The sequence below is a fragment of the Mesocricetus auratus genome, unplaced genomic scaffold (genome assembly GCF_017639785.1).
Source record: "Mesocricetus auratus isolate SY011 unplaced genomic scaffold, BCM_Maur_2.0 Super-Scaffold_100006, whole genome shotgun sequence".
NCBI lineage: Eukaryota > Metazoa > Chordata > Mammalia > Rodentia > Cricetidae > Mesocricetus > Mesocricetus auratus.
This window is the reverse complement of record NW_024429190.1, coordinates 51,285,904-51,307,374: the sequence shown is the minus strand read 5'-3', so window position 1 is coordinate 51,307,374 and position 21,471 is coordinate 51,285,904. Positions and strand designations below refer to the sequence as shown.

Sequence of the window (21,471 nt, the reverse complement as noted above, 5' to 3'; positions counted from 1 at the left end):
CTAACCCAGGGATGAACAGGGGTACTCCTTTTTCTCTCCTCTGGGGTGAAGTCTACAAATTTCCCTAAATAAACCATTCCTTCAAACGATAAATGGATTTGAGATGTGTTTATGCAAATGCAGGAAATGGATGAAAAACAAATGCCTTCATCTCCAGAAAACGTTGGAGGTCATTATTAACAACACATAGATACTAGATCAATCACATGGATGTGATTTTCTCTGGTTTGATGGTGGCTTGACAATTTTTACAGTTTCAGTGACCTGTTTTGAGACAAAACATCAGGAGGTGTTTGTAAGTTGAGCAAACACATGTTTTTGTTTTACTATTTTACTCAGATATGCACCAGACATCTATATTTCCAACCCCATTTTTCTAATACAGTGCCTATCTGTAGCGACGGCGGTGGAAATGGCCAAAGCCCAACAGTGCACTTAACCATCAGAGGTGCACTTTGGCTGACCCAGGTGCAAGCAAAGTTGGAACACTGGTGAGTTGTAAAAACACATGGTTAATACTGAGATACAATATTACAGCGGGAAGATCACATCTGATACTCGAAATGTGAAGCCATCTTTATCCTGGAAGTGAATCATATGTGCTACCACAGGTCATAAATGGCAAATGATAAATCAGTCGAATGGAGGCTCCTGCGTATCTCCACGTTCAGAGGGAGGTCTGGGTAGTTTCCATCATTACTAAGTCATCTGCTCCCAATGTGCCATAGGAGGTGTCTGCCATTTCCTCCTCTTTCAGTTTCTTATAAGAAATATCCGTGTCTTCGTCTTCATCTAGGGAGTCTCGCTTGTGCAGTATCTCAGTTCCGTACATTTTGTATATCAAAACCAAAACCCCTGCTTCTGCAGACTGGAAAAGGGCATAAAGCAGCGGAAACATGTACATACTTCCTATGAAGCGTGGTGGGAAGGCTAGTTTGAGGATGGCAGTACAGAGTTGCACATTCTGACTTCCTGTTTCCAGACATACAGTCCTCTTGCAGTTGGGTGGAAGATGGAACAGAGTAGCTAAACCATAGCCCGAGGCATAGCCTGCCAGAGGCATAAAAATGGCGACCACATAAACAGCTGCCGGGATGCTAGCCAGCAGTTCAGGTCCCAACATGGTGCCAGTCATTATGAAAAGAATCACCAGAGTCACTAACAGAGACCACAGGGAAACCTGACAAGAGAAATAGGCAGGCAACCGATCAGTGAAGACATTATCGAGGAGGAATTCAGACAAGGGAAATAGTACCTCCCACGCAAAATGGAGGTCACTGACAGAGTGTGACCAAAGGCTGGAACTCCATATTAGACATAATTGCTTGGGGGGGGCAGTGACAATTAACCTTTTCTAAGCTCTGGCAGTTGCCTTGACTGGCACAACATAAGAACAGTCTACTCCTTAAAGTCTTCCAAGGATAAAGCAACGATCAGGGGACGGTTAGTGTTTCTAGGCAGACTGTTTTTCAGCCTCTTAGTCTGGATCATACAATGTTCAGTACTCTGCACACAGGTTTAATTTACCCGAACGACTCTTCAAAATGGAGCAGCTAGAATTGAGCCCAAGAACTCATCTATGAACTGAGGCCTAAACTAGACAACTTAATCTTTGCCTCTTCTGAACCCTGGACTTTCCACAAGAAATCAGTTCTCATTTTACTGGAGATAAAAGGTTGTTAAGTTTACAATGAAAACTAACTTAGTTTAGTATAGTTTTAACTTTCAAAGTACAGTTCCAAAGATGGCTAACAATATGGAAAAATGATCAAAACTGTAAGTGCAAGATATGGTGAATTCTTTGCAATTCTGCAACTCTACAATTTGTCCATGAAAAAAAATCTCCTGAGTAAGTTTCTAATGATTCCTAGGAAGTATTACAATAGGGAGATTTTTAGGTATACTGCTACTGATTTGGTAAAATGTGCCTTCTGAGTTTTCTGACTGGTACATTTCACTTATTCAATAAAAGAGAATGCACAGAGATGAGGAAGAAATCTAAAAATGCCTAGTCCCCTCCAGACAGGTGGTTAGGTTATTCTTCTCCCATGGGGTGTGAGGGCACCAGTGATCCAAGTAAGCTGAAGAGTAAGTTATGCCTCTCTGAGAGGTAATCCTGCTGGAGTCTCTGGGGTTGACAAGATTTGATGCTCTTTTGAAAATTTTTAAAATTGAGCGGTCAGTGCTGGTGCACCCCTTTAATCTCAGCACGTGGGAGGCAGAAGCAGGTGGATCTCTAAGTTCAAGGCCAGCCTGGTCTACAGAATGAGTTCAAGGACAGTCAGAGATACACAGAGAAACCCTCTTTCAGGAGAAAAAAATTTTAATTGATCTAGGCTGATCAAAAATTCTACTCTAGAAGATATTGAAATATTTTCCTAAGGTATATAAAAATACATGCAGAGAACTATTACAAATCAATACCTTTATCAAGTATATTTTCAAAGTGTATCATAGTGAAAGCACTGACAGGAATTCCAGTTCTGCACTCTGAGGATTCTACCTATGAAGTTCCTGTGAGCAATTTAACACTCAAGTGTTTGCAAAAGCTCAGTGGTTATATTAGCCTCGTCCGTCTAGTGAGGCCAACTCACCATAATTATTGTATTTAACACATTTCTTCTATTTTTAATTATATATATAATCATTTTGCCTGTGTGTACGTTTGTACACCACTTGTGTGCTACAGACAGTGGTGAGCTGCCATGTGAGTGCTGGGAATTGAACCCAGGTCCTCTGGAAGAGCAATCAGTGCTCTCAACCTCTGAGCCATCTCTCCAGCCCTATTTCTTCTATTTTTAGAGCCTAAGTTCCTCATTGATTATCTTGCTCCTGGAATTCCTTAATTTTTATGATAAGTGCCATGGAGTTAATAATAAAACAGTAGCTGAATGGTTTAGCTAACTAAATGCATCTCAAGAACATCTATGGGGATACTATATACATATAAGTAAGCATTTGTTATACGCTATATTGGTTATTGTATAGGATTTCTTTCACTGCATCTGTGCAGAATTGAACCCTTTGTCTCTCTTACTAGGGAAATTTGACTCCTCTGTATAAGTAGAAAATAAGTTAATAAAAGTAAAACAGAAAGTTACTGTATTCTGAAATCTCCATAATTGTAACACTGAAATGGATCTTTTTTTTTTCTTGTCTAAAGAAACTGGTCTCTGCCCTTTAGTTAGCTGTGTATCTTAATTAGCTTACTTCCTAAAATCAGCATTCTGTTCCCGTTTTCACCTTTCAAAAGAAGTAAAATTAATACTCTCTAGTCAACTAGTAGAAAGTGTATCTTGATGAAATATGTTTAAAAAATAAAGCAATGTTGCCAAGCAGTGGTGGCTCATGCCTTTGATTCCAGGACTTGGGAGGCAGAGGCAGGTGGATCTCTGTGAGTTCAAGACCAGCCTGGTTTACAGAGTGAGTTCTAGGACAGCCAGGGCTGTTTCACAAAAAAAGAAAGAAAGAAAGAAAGAAGATAAAATAAAGCAATGCTAGAAATATTCCCTAATAGTAGCAATCTCTCATCATTTCATTAACTTGAAAAACCATGTAAAATAATGCAACAGGAAAGAGAAATGACAATATAATTTACACTGTTTTATTTTGTGCCTTAAGACCAACATTTTGTGTATTGTATTACGGTGACACAATACCCTGCTAATTTTAACTTTCTTAATTAAGAAGATATTTAAGGGTGCCTATTTCAGGTTTTGTTTCCTCAGAATTAGAGTCCCACTTGAAAATATATCCATGCAATCTAAAATGTTTTGAATAATTTTAATCTGCTCTGAATTTTAGTTTTATTCAGTTAGTGGGAAATGCTTGTCATTTTTTTTCTTGTTGTTTTGTTTATTTTCATACGGGTTCTCATTCTGTAGCTCTGGCTGTCCTGGAACTCACTATGTAGTCCAGGCTGGCCTTGAACGCTCAGAGGTCTGCTCGTTTCTGCCTCCCAAGTGCTTGGCTTAAAGGCTCGTGCCTCTATGCCCTGCAATGCTTGCTATTTGATTTCACTGTGTCCCCATGTATGTGCCCCCACTATGAATGCTAAAAGATATCTTAGACACAATTGTTAATTTTCAAATGTGGTAGTGCAGTGGTTCTCAACCTTCCTATTGCTGTGACTCTCATATTTTGGTGAACATCAGCCATAAAATTATTTCATTGTTACTTCGTAACTGTTATAAATCATAATAAATATTTTTAGAGATTTGGCTGAGGGGGTTGTGAACCATAGGCTGAGAATCAATGTGGTAGGGGTTGGGTCAGGCTCTTGTAACCTGGAGTGATTTCAAACCCCAGACCCTCCTGTGTCAGCATCTGAATGCTAGGATTACAACCTGCACCTTTATTCCCAACCAGAGCTGTGACTTAATTTATCACAGTAAGGACATTAAGCTTGTCATTAATTAGGCTTGTAGTATAAACTTGTGAAGTGTGTCCCTGAAAGTCTTTTCTTCCTTTCCCTGCTTTCCGAACCTCCTAGCATGTCAACTACTCTTCAGAGACCAGACTCCAGGGAGCTACACTGGAAGGGAAGAGTGACCGTACCTTCACGATGTAGTCAGCCACGCGATTGTATTTGTAGCGAATGAAGACGCCCAGTCCAATAGGAATGAGAGTGCTGCAGAGAGTCAGGGTGACTGCCCCTAGCGGGAGCAACTGCACCAGAGGGGTATTGATCCAAGCCCGGCTGTAGATCCAGAGGCAGAGAGGCATCAACACCAGGGCCAGAAGCGTGGAGGAAATGGTCATGATGATGCTGCATAAAGGTGTGAACGGAAGTCAGAAAGGCTCTGAGCCAAAGAGCCAGCCACTTCTTTCCTTGCTGTTACCACAGAGGGAAAGGGAGGAGGGGGCACCGCAAGCCGTGATAGAAATGCCTATCCCATGCCAGACAATGACCTAGGATCCCGGACCCTGGGCCTCATAAAGCTGGAAACTGACTCCTTTTCTTTTAATCCTACCAAATACCCTGCAACGCTGAAACTGGTGGGTGTTACTTGCTGGGTTAAACTCAATTATGTGGCACTCTCTACGAGATTACTTTCTTTATGGGACTCTAGCCCTGACTGGCCTTTTGCATTTTGTTCTAGTCCTAGCGTCAGACTTCTCTCTTCTCTTTGCCTTCCAGTTACTAGAGACATATGAACTAATGCCCTGGCCCTCCGGAAAGGGCCTGTGTGTGAAATCCTAGGGCCGGGTTTAAATCCTCCCCCTATTGACACTCAACCTCTAAGTGTCTGCCAAGATTTCAAAGCCAAGCCTCCATGTCTTTCTCCTCGTTATCCTTCCCTCCTCAGGATTTCATCCCAAACAGCTCCACATACTCCTCCTGATGTGAACTCTGCGGGTTGGGGTGAGAAAGGGGCCATACCTGAGGTTCATGTCACCGTCCACCAGCAGAGACATAAGGTTGGAGAGATTTCCCCCGGGACAGCAACCACATAGGAGTACAGCCACAGCGGCCACCTCATCCAGCTTGAAGGCGAGGGCCAGCAAGAAGGCCAGCAGCGGCAGGAAGCCGAACTGGCAGAGCGCGGCCAGCAGCGCGCCCACGGGCCGCCGGACGTGTGCCCCGAAGTGGTTCACGTCCACGGTGCATCCCAGACCCAGCATGGTGATGCACAAGGCGGCTCCCACGAACACGTTCAGACCGTGGTTGAGCGGTGTGTCCCAGAACGGGGGCTCGTGGGGGACCCAGGGCCGGGGGAAGGTGGAGGAGCCCTGGCCTGCCATTCCTCCCTCGAGGCTGCTGCTGCTTGTGGGCTCCGGGACCCGGGTGGGCCCGGGGCTGAAGCCCATGCTCGGACTGGGAGCGAGGCTGAACCCGGAGCCTGGGCTGGAGGCAACATCGAGAGGAGAGAGGGTGCCGGGGCTCGGGCTGCTGGCGTTGGGCGACAGGGTGAAGTTGTCCGGCAGCAGCGAGGACGCGTCCAAGAGCAGGGTGGCGTTATCCAGGCCGTCCATGGCGCTGTCGCCGAGGCGCGGTCTGCGGGGACTGTCCCCGGCTGCGCCTCCTCCCTCGTGCCTGCGGTCCCTGCCACCTGTCTGTCTGGTCAGGCGTCCCCGCGGCGTCGGTGCAGCAAGCTGGTCCTCGCTCCCGTGTGCATGCCGCTCAGCAGGCTGGCACTGAGCGCCGCGCAGTCCGCGCCCTGTCGCCGCCCGCGCCTCAGGCCCCGCCCGGTCCCCTCCTTTTAATCACAGCTAAGTGGTTCTGTATCAGCGCAGCCAGGGGTGGAACAAAGACCCGACAAAGCCCAAGAGGGCGGAGGAGACCGGGCCTGGCTGCCCATCAAATTCTCTGGTGGCCCTGCCTCTTTTTCTTTTTAATTTAATTTTTTTCTGACTCAAATGTTAAATTTGAACACGAAGTCCCAAGTGATGTTTGGATAAAATGCACACGCTTGTCAAATCATGTTGAACGTATCTCCTTCAACATTTAACGTTTCTTTATGATAAAATCATTCCGAATGCTTTCCTCTAGATTCTCCAAATACACAATTATCTTTAGCCACCCTGCCCAGCAGCCGCACACCAGAACTTGGCCTCTTTGGTAATGAAATCTAGAGAGCCAGACTCATCGAATGGAAAAAATGCTTAAACTAAGTACACATAAGTCGTACATAAACAGTTTGAATAGTCCGCAGCTCTAGGCATAGAGGGGCTAGTCTGGAAGCAGCAACATTTGCAAACGAAAATGTTAAGCTTTTTATGTTCAGTCTCGGAGTAAAAAGCAATAATAATAATAATCTTTTTTTTTCTTTTTTTAAGCCTGGTGCTGTTTTAGAACCAGGACAAACCTGTGGGCTGAACACTCTGTCTACAAACCCCACTGAGAGGTGTTTATTTTTAACAGACAGACTGCAATTGTACATAGCTATTGTGTATGGCATTTTACTCACATACATGATGCTAACGTTCAGCTCATAGCCATTGGGGGTACACATTTGCAATGTCTCTTGTTAGGACCACTGAATCCTCTCCAATCCCCATTTTGAAATACTCAATTACTTGTTGCCAACCAGTTATCCTGTGTCATGGCCTAAATCTTACAATCTTACAATCAGAGGCAGAAGGACATCTCGGCTTCCCTTCTGCCTCTGATTGACTCAATGGGCTAAGAAAAGTCGCCATGAAAAAGAAATATGGGTGCTAAGAACACTATTGGCAGCTTCGGTTGCAAATACCTGTTCTAACTGTTGACTAAGTAGTATAGCCTTTGGTTCTGGTTTGTTTTGTTATATGAATTTTTATTTATTTGCAAGGGGTTTTTCATGTATATGCATATATATATGCATATGCATCAATGCTTATAACATTTTAAAAATTTTTAAAGAAGTCAACAGCAGGTAGGGAGAAGACGTTTCTGCAGTCACAGATTTATCAAGTGTTGTGAGTAAAGTCTCAGCACCAGGATTAAAGGACTGAAGAGAAAAAGTGCAGAGATTCTTGCCTTCAGACAGACTAATCCCCAAACAAATCAAGCCAGGCTTCCTAGGAATGGAGATGGAGTCCATCACTCTGTGTGTGTCAAAGGGAAGACACTTTTCTACACAGAGTGTATCCCTTCAGGGGGGAGACTACCCAAGGAGTGTCCATAACAGTGAATTCTCCCCCCACCAAAGAAGTGACTCCTGTCCGCTTCCCAGAGAGACAAGGTGGTCTCCATTGCCCAGTGATGTCCTGAGCTCCAGTGTCTGCATCCCTTCCTCCCCAAGTCTCACGGAAATTGTAGAGAATATGAAAAATGAAGACTAAGACCATAGCATAAAGAGCTTCAGGAAACATTCAGGAACACATGTCCTCATGCTTTTCTAAGATACTTAACTCCAGAAAGATGGTCTACTGTCCACAGCATTGTAGGGCGTGGCTGTGATGAGAAATACTCAAGCTATCACCACCTATGAGGGTCAAAGACAGACGTGTGATGATGCGTACTGCCCAAAGTGGAGTACATCCAGATGGTGTCATTTTATCACGAGACGGGGTGGTATTACTGAACCCTGCTATGTTGTGGTTTTGAATGTCCCCCGAAAGCCCACATACTCAGGCTCAGTTCCAGTCTGGCACTGTATGGGGGATGCGGGATCATGAAGGGGTGGGGCCTATAGGAAGCTCTTTAAGTGACTGAGAGAGTGCTTGCTAAAGGAACTGTGAGACCCCAGCCCCGGCTCACTCTTTTTTGATTCCTACCACAAGATGAACAGTTTGACTCCATTGTCTGTTCCCACCATGATGTGCACCTCACCAGAGACCCCAGAGCAATATACAGCTAAGTAAGCATGGCCCAAAACATCCAAGATGATAAGCCAAAATGAACCCTTTCCCTTTGTAAGTTAGTTCAGGTATTTTGTTCTAGTGACAGAAAGGTCGGCAACACAGGCTTATGTCCTTAAGCCATGGGATGAGATGAGCCAGTTACATGTGGGAGAGGATACAGCTGGGGCTCAGTTGATCAGGCACCAAGCCTGTTTGCTTTAGGATGCCTCCCCCTCATGTTAAAGATATTAAAACCCACAAATCAAATAAGCGGTAATTACGGGCAGACCAACCAGTTCCTCTTGGGGCTTGGGGAGAAATCTGGGAGGCAATTTATACAATGGGTGAGGAGTGAAAACAGAAAGGGCTCTGCTCGGAGGAAAAGCCCCAGGATCCTGCTCGGCCTACAGCGGTGGGGGCTTTGCGGCCCCTGCAGACCTGCTGTCACCTCTCCTGCAGTGGCTGTTCTCAGTGCGAAGGACCACAGTGCCCTTGCCTACTGGATTCTTTCTGACCACCTCACTGTTGGGGGGACACTTCCAGAACTGGGGGACAGAGCTCAGCCCTTAGGTAGGGTATCAGTAATGAGATGGCTTGGGACATTTCACATCCACCTCTACTGTTGTTCCCTTTCCCTGCCACCGGGGCCAGCCTGGTCCACTCCAGGAGAAAGAACACTCAAAATGGAGAAACAGACACAGAACTCAGAGAGCATACTATTTGGGGGCAAGATATTTAGACTATTATCATAGCTTGTTCCAAAACGAAGTCCAGGAAGATTGAGGGTTAGTACTAATGACAAAAACAAAATATAGGGAAAATATTAGCAAGAATTTATCTCACCTTAAACAGAGAGCATCTTTTAAATCAAGAAGTAGAGGGAATGGTACTGATGGGACAATTTGAAGCTATAACGATCTAAAAATTTTAATTTTAGTACAATGAAATCATAGTTTTTAGAAAATCAAAAGCAAGTTATGAAACAAGAGAAACACGTTCAGTGTGTATAAAGTCAAGAGCTAATATCAGTAATTTACAAGGCAGTTTTACATATTCCTAAGAACAGACAGTGACGGGAAGTAGTCAGTAATAGAGTGCTTACTTGGCACACTTAAGGCCCTGGGTTCAATGCCCAGCACTGAAAAAAAATGCAATAGGACAAAATGCAAACGAAAGGAATGCACACAAGACGGCAAGACAGAAGGAAAACAGTTGCACTTAGAGAAAACACTCGTGCACTTATAGCCGAATAAATCAAACTGTAGCAAGTCAAGGAAGTTTTCCTTAGCATTGGAAAAGACTCAAATGAATAAGATTAAGGGAGGGAGTGGGGGTTTGCTGCAACCAGCTCCACATTTATCTTGTCAGTTCTTCTTTGCTAGAAGAAAACTTGGTAGTAGATGACACCTGCCCTACAAATGTGTATCCACTTGGACCCAGTGATTCTGTCTCCAGTAGTTTATCCCAAGGAAACAATTAGGGAATTGAAAACAAAACTGAACACTACACGGGCATCTAATGTGTGTGGTGCACTCTCCAGAGCCTCTCATTTCATCTTTACATCCGACTTCACAAGGAGTTTGCAGAGCCACACACTGAACACACACAACTGGATGTCAACGCTTCCTTCTAAGTACGTTGGCTTGTAGTCATATGAACTAGGAAGCAGTAACCCAGGAAGTTGTTATGCAGACAACTAAGTATCATGCTTTGCAACTTTTCTTCCTTTTCTGTGGTGCCTGAGATCAAGCCTAGTGCCTTGCACATGCTAAGTGAAGGTTCTATCTATCATGAAGCAAACACCCTACCTCAGCAACCAGAATTCTTGTTTATTTTAATTTGCATTGTTTATTTTTCTTTATGTGTATGTTCATGCACCTGGGTTAATTTATGTGCTCTCTCCATTCATGGGGATGCCCTTGAAGGCCGGAGAATGCCGGGTCCCCTAGAGCTGCAGTTATAGACAAGGGTGAGCCACCTGATGTGGGTGCTGGGAGCTGAACCCAGGTCCTCTGAAAGAGCAGCAAGTGTTTTTATTTTTGGTTGTGAGCCTAGCCTTTAAAGGCTGAGCTATCCCTACAGCCTGCAGCAAGTGTTTTTAATCACTGAGTCATCTCTAGTCCATGGACGAACCTGGGGTCCTACCAAAATGCTGTCTGCCTTTCTGGGTTTATGTGTGTGTGTGTGTGTGTGTGTGTGTGTGTGTGTGTGTGTGTGTGTTATTGACTTTTCTAATTCCTAAGAGGGTCCAAGACACATTTAGGAGAATAGTTAGTGAGAGAAGAAGAAACCACACAAATATGTGTGTGTGTTTACATGCTAGTAAATACCTTAAACATATGTGCATTTGGGAGGTTTGTATAAGTATTTCAATTTCTGGACAGTCTTTAGAGATTGGGACTATTTCAGGTAAAGTGCCAGGATTCTGACACAAATTGGTTTAAACTGAGAAGAGATTCCTGACTCAGAAATGATTAGCCTCAGTGTGGGGCTCCATCCCAGAGCTGGGATCCCTGACTCTTTCCATCCCCCAGCCCCAGGCATCTTCATTTTCACTTCTGCTTTCTCTGTAGGAAGCCCCAGGAGGATCAGCTCCCTTCAGCTGGCTTAGACATAGCTACAGAAAGAGTCACTGCTTCTTCTCAGTGCCCCCCCAAGCCCCCAAAGGTCCTCGGAGTCCATCCTTGAGTCAATCAATCATGTGGCTAGTGGACAGATGTTCTTACTCAAGCTTGGGAGTAGTCTCAGCATCCCTCAAATTGAGAGACTCAGAGGAGGCCAGGAGGGGCCTCCTCACAGGGCTATGGGGGAATGTGGAATGCTGTTAACAGAGTGAGGAAAAGGGGATGTTGGGAGATAGAAACACAGAAGTTGTTATCTACTGAATGGCCACCAACAGGCATCTGAGTGTCTCCCATTGCATTTCCAGCATCCGAAGTTGCTGCTTTGAGAACCTTTGCCAGTTCATTTAAAAAAAAATATTTATTTATTTATTTATTCATACAAGTGCTCTATCTGCATGTACACCTTAGTGCCTGAAGATGGCATCAGATCCCACTACAGATGGTTGTGATCCACCATGTGGGTGCTGGGAATTGAACTCAGGTCCTCTGGAAGAGCAGCCAGAGCTCTTAACCTCTGAGCCATCTCTCCACTACCTCCAGTTCATTTTTAAAGCTTCAGATTCTGCGTTTATGAGTGAAGTCAACCCTTGTCTGTTCAATTATAGAAAACACTTTATCATAGGAACAATCAAAAGAGAGCCTGCTGAGCAAGAATGAAAATAGGAGTTTGGCCGGGCTTTGGTGGCCCATGCCTTTAATCCCAGCACTCCAGAGGCAGAGGCAAGCAGATCTCTGTGAGTTCGAGGCCAGCCTGGTCTACAGAGCAAGTGCCAGAATAGGCTCCAAAGCTACACAGAGAAACTGTGTCTCTGTGTCTCTAAAAACCAGCCAACCAACCAACCAAACAAACAAACAAAAAGTTGGGAAGTGCATGGACCCCAATGCTGGGTGGGAGACAGTCAGGAGCAGAGACAGCAGGTTCTGTGTAGCGCATTGGGTAGTTAGCCTAGCTGAATGGATGAGCTCCAGGTTCAATGGGAGACTGATTCCAACTTCCAGCTTCCACAAAAATCCACGTGACTATGTATGTCTCTCATCACAAACACACAGAATACTTTCTGGTAAATTATCTCTTTTGCCAGTTTTCAGAAATCATTTGTCTTTTTAAAATATGCATAGAGATAGGGACATGAGAACATAAATAAATAGAAGCAGCCAAAATACCCAACAGCATGAAACTGATTGGCTAAATTATTCTTCATTCACATAATGGAATACTATGAAACTAAAGGTCACAAAATTCATTCTGATGTGAAAAGGCAAGTTATGGACAATCTGGCCCGATGTCTTTAAAAGTTCTCATATAAAGGCTATGCAATATATTATCAGAGGGTATTAGATAATGGGTGGTTTTTATAATTCTATGTTTTCTTCTCCTCTCTCTAACACCACTGCCACTCTCTCAAAGAAGCTGTTGAAATAAACAAGGATAGTGAGTGCTCTCTGTGTTTTGAGTGGTAACAGATACATTTTAAAAAATTCACTGAAGGGGAATGAATCAGACTGGACACATGTTTTGGTGGCTGTCTTTTATCAATCTGCTCTTATTTCTCTCTCTCTCTCTCTCTCTCTCTCTCTCTCTCTCTCTCTCTCTCTCTGTGTGTGTGTGTGTGTGTATGGTGTGGTGTGTGCAGGTGAGTATTAACCATATTGTTTATCAAATTTAGGACCTCTTATAGATGGTTCACAAGCATTCTTCCACTGACCTCCAACCACTAGAAGGCATTCTTTTCTAAATTGTTAAGCTACATGCTTATTTATTTTGGGTGTGTTCACAGGCACGTAGAATGTATGGGGGTAAAAGAGCTAGGGAGAAGAGACACTTACTCTTGGGGCCTGGAGAGCAACGTGGGGACCTTTGATTCTCGGCTTTCTTGGCTTCTCACGTAAGTGATTTCTCCCTCAGTAAAATATCATAGGACCCTATTTTGTGTAGCTTAATATTTCCACATTAGGGGAAGAGGAACACACACCATGGCCCACATATGGCTGTCAGAGGACAACTTATGAGAGTTGCTTATCTCTCTCCACATGTGGGGTCTGGGGATCAAACTCAGGTCATCAGGCTTGGTGGCAAGTGACTTCACCTACTGAGCCACCTAGCTGACACAGTGACTTTCTTTTAATAGAGACCTAGGAGACAGAGGAAGTGACAAGAGCATTGCACTTAGCTGATTTGTAGTTAAATGCAACACAGCATGCTGATTATACTTGATTTTTTATTAAGTCTGTTTTACAGAATAAATGTCGATTTCTAATAATACTAATTCCTCCTTAATAACCAGCTAACAGTAGCTCTAAGCAAGGACTGTTTTCTATGTGCAAAGAAGTGTATGACCACTTGAAACATTAGACCACTATATTATCTCTAGGCAGCTGGTATGAAAGTGTGAAGACTTTAAGACAGAGAGGGCCTGGAATGGCAGCTCATGGTGAACTGTACTCATTAAAATATAGTGGAAAATGGTGGGGTGACCCAGTAGACAAGACAGGTAGGGGCCGCATGAAAGGACCACAGCAGTCATTTCTCAGTTGTTGGGGCAGGGGTTATCCAGTTAAATCTGAACTTCAAATGAGCAGCAAATGTTCTATTTAATGTGAGCATATTCTCTGGACACAGATGACATTAGAAAACTGAAGGAGGGTGGCAGCCTCCAGGCAGTTAGAAAATAAACCTTACATTTCAGGAGACACTCCAGATGATCAAAGAGGTACACACCTTGAGTTAGGACGCTTCTGATATCAGGAGAAGGCAGTGAGGGCTGAGGTCTCATGTGAGGGGAACGCTGGCCTGGTCTACAGTACATGGTTGCACATTTTGTAGCCAAATTACAGTCTGATGGATTTGAGGAAGTCAATGAGCCACCCAGATACTGCAACAGACAGCAGTTCGGGAATGAAGTGAACTGGAATTTTCATGATAATAGAAGTGGCCACAGTTCCAATGAAGGGACACAAGACCCAAGGATATCAGAACAGAGGATGTTTGTGGATTTTTCACTTCCAATGTGCAACACTGCAGATGTGGTAGTCAGTCAAATGTTCTGACGTCAATTGTTTTGCTTTGAGCAGATCTCCTCCATTCTCCTGGGAAATGCATCTTTTGTTCAGAGAGGGACTTCTTCCTCTCTGTGAGTTCAAGGCTAACCTGGTCTACAAAGTGAGTGGCCAGGGCTACACAGGGAACCCTGTCTCAAAAATCACAACAAAACAAACAAAACAGCCACTTTCTTCCTAAAGTACCCTCCTACAGAGTTGTCAGTCATTATTGAGGAGTTGGTCTCCAATGCTCTCCTGAGCCCAACTGCACAAAACATAGCTTAGAGTTTTATGTCAGCTTGCGTGGAGAAAACCCTTTGCAGATAAAATCACTCTGGAGAATTCTTTAGACATGCATACCAATGCAACCCCCTCCCCAATTCCACAATGAAATTCTTTCCCAGGTAACAGGTAAATGGGCCAGCTTGCACTCAGGGGCCAGCTACACAGAAAGACAATCCCTGGGAACTGAGAAAGTTCACACCACACCAAGTGCCTGGGCTGGTCTTTTCCAACAACATTCCTCACCATTCAAGTTTTGTCATATTAAATCTTCACCATTTAGCCAAACTAGATCAAGTTGGTACCAGATGACACCATAAATAGGGAGACCATTTTTACTGTGTTAAAAAAGAAAAGGAAAAAAATAGGAATTCTGCATCCAGGAATATCACAAGTGATATTTGGAAGCCAATAGGTATTATTTTAGTGGTTTCAAGATAACCTATATTTGTGGACCACAGTCTCAAACTCCCATGGCAAGGGGGTAATGGGCTATACTGAGATGCTGCACATTTAGTATTGCTACCAGCCTTACCAACCATCAAGATGAACAGTCTTCCATCCACAAAGATGCTATCGCCATTACACATACAGAGAGCTAACAAAAAGCTCTTGTGTCTTGCTAATAGTTCTATCTCTGACTGAGATCATCTTGGTGTCTGGAGGTCCTTGCTTTCAGCTTTGCTTTCTTTCTTGACTTCCCCAGCCAATCTCATTTGTTTCATCCTTACACAACAGCTTCAGAAAACTCCTATCTCTTGAATCATGAGATTCAATTGGACAAGCCCTAGCCCATCAATAGAGATGTGATTGAACCCAGGCCTCCTTGCATGCTATCCCCAAGTGTGTGTGACAGAGGCCTGTGTCTCTCACAAATGTGCCCAGTGAGGTAAGAGTAAGCATTTACTCTAGGTAAGATTCCATTGTTCTTTCTTCTGCTAATCTTCTGTTGCCTGGTTAGCCCATTCTTCTTTTCACCTATAGTTTTTGTTTTGTGTTGTTTTTCAAGACAGGGTTTCTCTGTGTAGCTTTGGAGCCTATCTTGGCACTCGCTCTGTAGACTATGCTGGTCTTGAACTCAGAGATCCTCCTGCCTCTGCCTCCCAAGTGCTGGGATTAAAGGTGTGTGCCACCAACACCCAACCAACCTATAATTTATCCCAAAATTTCAACTTGATCTTGATGCATGTTTTGGAGGAATTTTCTAGAAATATCACATACTACCTTCAAATAGCACAAAGTCTTCTTGGCTGGACATAATGGTCCTTGCCTTTAATCCCAGCACTAGGGAAGCAGAGGACAGCGGATTTCAATTAATTCAAGGCTAACCTGGTCTACATATCTAGTTCCAGGTTAGCAAGAGCTACAGAGTGAGACCATCTCAGAGGGGTGGAGGGTAGAGGGAGAGATTTGACATCTGATAAACTGACCAGCAGGATGATAAAGTATTTGGCCTAAACATTTATAGAAAATGTCCACTGATATTTTCAAGGCTTACTAGTAGAAATATTTCCTCTGTCTAAAATTGGACTTTACTAAAGCTTTTGGATTGGGCTGTTTTATATTCTGTTGCTATATGCAGAGGAAGAAAGGAATTAACTTTTCTGTCAAGGCAGGATCTCTCTACATAGCCCTGACTTGTTGTGTAGATAAGGCAGGCCCCAAACTCATAGAGACTTACTTACTCCTACCTCCAGAGTACTGGGATTAAAGGTGGGTGCCATCAAGATGTATTACTATTATCACTTTATTTATGTGCACGTGTGCATGGCTCAGCAGTTAAGAGCACTTCCTGCTCATCCAGAGGACCCCAGTTCGATTCCCACCACCCACATGGCAGCTAGTAACTAACTCCAAGATCTGATACCCTGTGAAAGTTTGAATGGAATTGGGCCCCATAATCTCATAAGGGGTGGCACTATTAGGAGGTGTGTTGAAGTGGGTGTGCCCTTGTTGGGGGAAGTGTGTCACTGTGGGGGAGGGCTCTGAGGTTTCCTATGCCCAGAATACTGCCCAGTGTCTCAGTCGACTTCCAGTTGCCTGCAATGTGTATGACTCTCAGCTGCCAGCACCACATCTGCCCTCCATGATGTCATGTTTCCTGTCATGACGATAACAGACTGAACCTCTGGACACCCCAATGAATGTTTTCTTTATAAGAGTTGCCGTGGACATGGTGTCTCTTCACAGCAATAGAAACCATAACTAACACAACCCTCCCACAGATATAAGTGCAAGCAAAACACCAATGCATATAAAATAAGCACGTCTTTAATCCCAGCACTTGAGAGTCAGGGGTAAGTGAATCCGTATGAGTTCGAGGCCAGCCTGGCTTACAGAGTAAGTTCCAGGACTGTTACATAGAGAAACCCTGTCTCAGAAAAACAAAGAGCCGTATGTGCTGTCAGTCACTGAGCCATCTCAAGCTCATTCTCTGTATCGTTACAGACACATGACCAGAAGGCTCCTGTTCCCACTGCCATGACTAACTTCCCCTAAAACTCTGCCCAAATAAACCCTTCCCTCCCTCCTCCGTTAAGCTGCTTTGGCCAGACATTTGTTACATCACAGCAGTCAGAAATGCAACCAATACAGTATCAATCCCCAGGCAAAGTTAGAACCAACGACATCACTCCCTTAGCTAAAATTTCAGCACATGGGAGGCTGAAGCAGGACGATCTCAAGTTCTAGGTTAGCCTAACTAGACCCTGACTCAACAAAACAACAACAAAAAAAACCCTACAAAACAAAACATCAAAATATTACCCCTTTAAGTAAAAGATTGGAATAGAAAAAAAAAAAAGAAAACCTATAAGCACAGAGAAATGACAATTATTTTTTTCCTTTATGTTTGGAATCAGAGCTATGATTTTAATGTGTTCCTTAAGATTTCATGTGTTGCAAATATAATCTCATTATCTATAAGTTAATGTATGAAAGAGAATAATGTATCTTTGGGAGAGAGTTAGAGTCAGATGAGGCCAGGAGGTCCTGCCTTGGTGCCATGTTCTTGGACTTCCCAGCTTCCGGGACCAGGAGACAGATGAATTCCCATTCTTCATCAGGTACTCAGTCCTAACGGCTTCATTATACCAACAGAAAATCGATCAAGACACACAAGTTCCTAAGTCACAAAAACAAAATATCTTCTCTGGGAAGTTTTCATTATAGCCCAATGGAGTGCTGGGGTTAGTTTACTGCAGGCTGCAAGAAGTAAAAATAGAAATTTCTCCTGCCTTCTCTTTCAGTACTGTCATGCTAGAGCCTTGACATCAACAAGGATGTACATATCTCTGTCACAGAAAGTGGTGTTTGCAGCCTATCAGGGCTCTGCTTCAAGAGTTAAAGGCCATTGCGTTGGCCTATCTGTCGGGAAAAGGGACCAGTCAAAGAAACACACCCTGAGCAGAGCCAAAGACACACACTTTGGCCCTGCAACCAGAACTAAAGAAATGTACCCTGACCCTGAAACCAGTGCCAAAAGAACACACTTTGTCCCTGGAATCTGAGTCAGTGAAAGAAATACACCCTGGCCCTAAAACTAGAGCCAAAAGGCTAAAATAAAAGGACCAGAGAAAGAAACACACTTTGGCCCTGAAACCGGAGCCAAATCTGACTCTAATCCTACGTAAAAAAAGTAACCAATCCCGGAGCAGAGCTCTAGCCAATCTGAGCTCAGCACTAAAATCTGACCAATCCCCACCCTGAAAGCCCTATATAAATCCTGTGTCTGTTCAGCTTGTGTCTGCTCACCCTACCTGGCTGTCCTCTGCCAGAGTGACAGAGGACTCCTGGATTCTTCCCTCTCAATAAACCCCATCAATGAGCTTTGGACGAAGATCTTCTTTTATGGTGGCGGTAGAGCAGAGGCGATCCTGGGCAGAGCAGAGCAAGCAGACAGAGCAGAGCAAGCAGGGCTGTAACATTTTTACCAGGGAAACCTACCCTTGGCAGAGCGGAGTTATTACACTACGCTCTTGGGAGCAGAGCAGAACTGTAGCAACTTTGCCCGAGAAACCTCCTGCTGAGCAAAACTGCTACACTGGGCAAACATCCCCAGCTGGAAGACCCTGTCCTGTTGAAGCGGATACACTGGGGAAGCCTTTCCCTGAGGCAAGGCTGTATAAGCTGCTAAATTTACTACAATCTATGGTAGTCCTTGGCTCCCTAGTTTCAGGATACCTTTCCATCTGAGCTGTGTAACACACAGTATTCTGTGACTCCCGAGTGCCAGAATACCTGACCCATCCCCATCCGACCAAAATGCCAACACTATCTTGACATGGTTTGGAAATTAGAATTTATACTAGCTTTTAATCCCAGCACTCCAGGGGCAGAGGCAGGAGGATGTCTACATATCAAGTTCCAGAGCTACATAAAGAGATCCTATCTCAAACAAAACAAAATAAAGCAAGAAAGCAAGCAAACAAACAAACAGCACATATACTGTATTTCTATCACTATCATCTCCTGGGAGCACCAGAACTAAGAAAAACAGCCCATGCCCTAAACCCAGACCTTATCGTTCCCCTAAGCAGTTATAACATGAGAAGATAACTCATTACCAGCAAGGACTAGCAGACATAGGCAGACCTGACTTGGGGTCCCAAGGGCCTCACTACACAGATGATTTGGCTAGAGACAGAAAATAAACAAAGTTAATACATAGTTACAGATGCAAAGAAAAAAACAAGACATAAAAAAGCATAGTCCCAGAATTTGGGAGGCAGAGTAGCAAATGCATCTGTGAATTTGAGGCTAACTTAGTCTCCACAGTGAGTTCTAGGACATCCAGGGCTACATAGAAAGCCTCTGTCTTTAAAACGAAACAAACAAACAAACAAACAAAAACAAAAAAAGAAAGAAGAAAAAAGTAAAAGAATGTATATGGTTTTAAAATCAAACTAAAGATGTTAAGTTTTCAAGGGACCAAACTGATTTGGAAAATGATGGTTTATTAAAATGTGCATGATCTTTCCCTGGATTTTATCGTGTCGCTAGGGATGGCCCCTGGAGACGGTGCCGAAGGACCTGTGGCATCTGCGGGCTTGTTTGCTGTATTCATTAGTCAAGACTATAGACCAGTTTGAATATGACAGGTGCGACAATTGTGAAGCATACCTACAAATGAAGGGTAACAGAGAGATGGTGTATGACCGCACCAGCTTTTCGTTTGACGGGATCATTGCGATGATGAGTCCAGAAGACAGCTGGGTCTCCAAGTGGCAGCGAGTCAGTAACGGTAAGCCAGGCGTATATGCTGTGTCAGTCACTGGTCGCCTGCCTCATGGAATTGTTCGGGAGCTGAAAAGTGGAGGAGTGGCCTACAAATCCAGAGACACAGCAATAAAGACCTAGCTAGGTGCAGCTCACAGTGTCTTGCTTTCTCCTGCAGGCCTGTGTTTATTTTCTTGTGGAGCTAAAGAGGCAGACCTCCAAGCACTCCCCGCCCTCCTCTCAGGATCAGCAGACTCCCGTGAAAGCAGCACATCGGCCCTTGAGTCATTCTGCTTTCTCTGGTGACTGGTGAAGTGTGAGTGTCTGGGCTGGTGGACTCAAGAGACTGTATGAAGGAGAGCGTGAGATGCTGGTTTTCATGCCTCTGCCCAATGCTGTGCACTCCTTATTCTCAGTTCACCCCTTAACTTTACTCACTCTCTCCGTCATCCCCTTAACTCTCATTGTGACACTAGGGACATCACTGTTGGCTTTCCGGACCTACAGAGCCCACCTTTCTCCAACGGGCTGTATCAGGAGGAGGCACCATGCTCAAGCTTACAGCTGCCTCACAGAGAGTACTTCCTGCAGCAGCCCAGGTGGGAGATAGATGGATTCATGAATGGGCATGTTAGATCCAACCAGCTCAAGGGACGGAAGAGTGTGGCATTAGTGTTATACTGTCATGTGCGGACCACAGTCACGTCTGTGAATGCGGCTTCTGTTTGTGGTCTGATTCTGAGAGCCAAGCTATTCCCGGGAATGTGACGGCTGTTTTTCCAACAGCAGGGTGTTGCCAATCACTGTCAAATAAAGCAGTCTCAAGAGCGCTGTTCCAAATGACCCGATGTGCAACTGTCTGGGCTGTGGGCTGGAATATTAAATGACATTGTGTTTCCGAGGCTTGCCGGGCTGCTTGACTCACAGCTGCGGCAAAAACGTTTTAACGAAATTAAAATCTCCGTGGGGGAGGGGAAAGCAGGGACTAAAGGTTGGACTGAGGGCTGAGATGAGAACACTGGCGAGGCAGGGGACATTGGTGCAGCCGATTCCTATATTTAATTACCGTGGGGAAGGCTAAGACAGAGAGTCTACTGTATAATTTAAAACAGTCTAAATCATCTAAAATTTGCTACCCACTGAGTTGGGGGGAGGAGAATTTTCTGGAAAATACATACATTAAATCCAAAGGGGCCATGGGCCAAAGAAATAAAAAGCTATCTCTTCAGAGAGCAAATTGAAATAGATCAATTACCTCTTGTCATTTCCTATTTCCAAAGCGAATGAATTACTTTTTTAAAAAAGCCTGGCCCTGTGCACTGCTGGGTTTGGCTGAAGAAGAGGATTCCTGATGTATATTTCATTCAAATGAAATGATATGGATGCTGATGAAATAATGTTTCTTTAGGGAGCTGGTACACAGAGTTCTTGTCACTGTAGAGAAACCAAAACTAGAAAAGTCTGTGTGGGACACAAGCGATTTTATCTTTACCCCAAAGAGCATCTTTTGGGATCATTTTGACCAAAGGAAAGATGGCTATAAAAACACTAAAACATAAGGTGACATTCTTTGACTTGCTCCATTAAGAAAGGATGACATGAAAGGTCCTGTTGTTCTCAGCATAGCAGCCCGAGGGTACAAAGATGAATAAGACAAGATCTCTGCCTTCAAACAGTGCACAAAGCACAAGGATATCGCAACACTCAAAATGAGGGCATTAAAAAATTTCAGGAAGCCCAAAGCAAGCTGGGAGGAATTAGCACCACGTAGTGTGATCAGGAACCCATCGCTCCAAAAGTTTCGCTGCACTCCCTCACCATTCACCTCCCAGCTGCTACCATCCACTCATCGTCCTGTTCAAAAAGTATATCTGCTGGGGAGGAGAGGCCAGGGAAGAGAGAAAAGTGAGATTCCAGCCAAAGAAACAGCACCATCTATGAAGACACAGAAGAGATGGGACACTGGTATCCTGGAGGAGGGACAGATGGAGTGACCATCAGGGCACAAGTGGCCTAAACAGGTAGGTGAGCTTATACTCAC

General features: G+C 44.2%; 2 protein-coding genes across 2 annotated transcripts; one reads left to right on the top strand and one right to left on the bottom strand.

The window, feature by feature from the left end:
* Positions 1-93: 93 nt before the first annotated feature.
* Positions 94-6,239, bottom strand: Slc10a4 (solute carrier family 10 member 4). The gene is made up of 3 exons (XM_040747179.1): positions 5,384-6,239; positions 4,558-4,768; positions 94-1,180 (listed from the first exon to the last, which is right to left on the bottom strand). The coding sequence occupies exons 1-3, from the start codon at positions 5,974-5,976 to the stop codon at positions 668-670; spliced, it is 1,317 nt and encodes a 438-aa protein (XP_040603113.1). The 5' UTR covers positions 5,977-6,239; the 3' UTR covers positions 94-667.
* Positions 5,975-19,590, top strand: LOC121140981 (transcription elongation factor SPT4-A-like). The gene is made up of 2 exons (XM_040747874.1): positions 5,975-6,064; positions 19,215-19,590. Exons 1-2 carry the CDS (start codon positions 5,975-5,977, stop codon positions 19,569-19,571), a joined length of 447 nt encoding a protein of 148 aa, XP_040603808.1. The 3' UTR covers positions 19,572-19,590.
* The last annotated feature ends 1,881 nt before the right edge of the window (positions 19,591-21,471 follow it).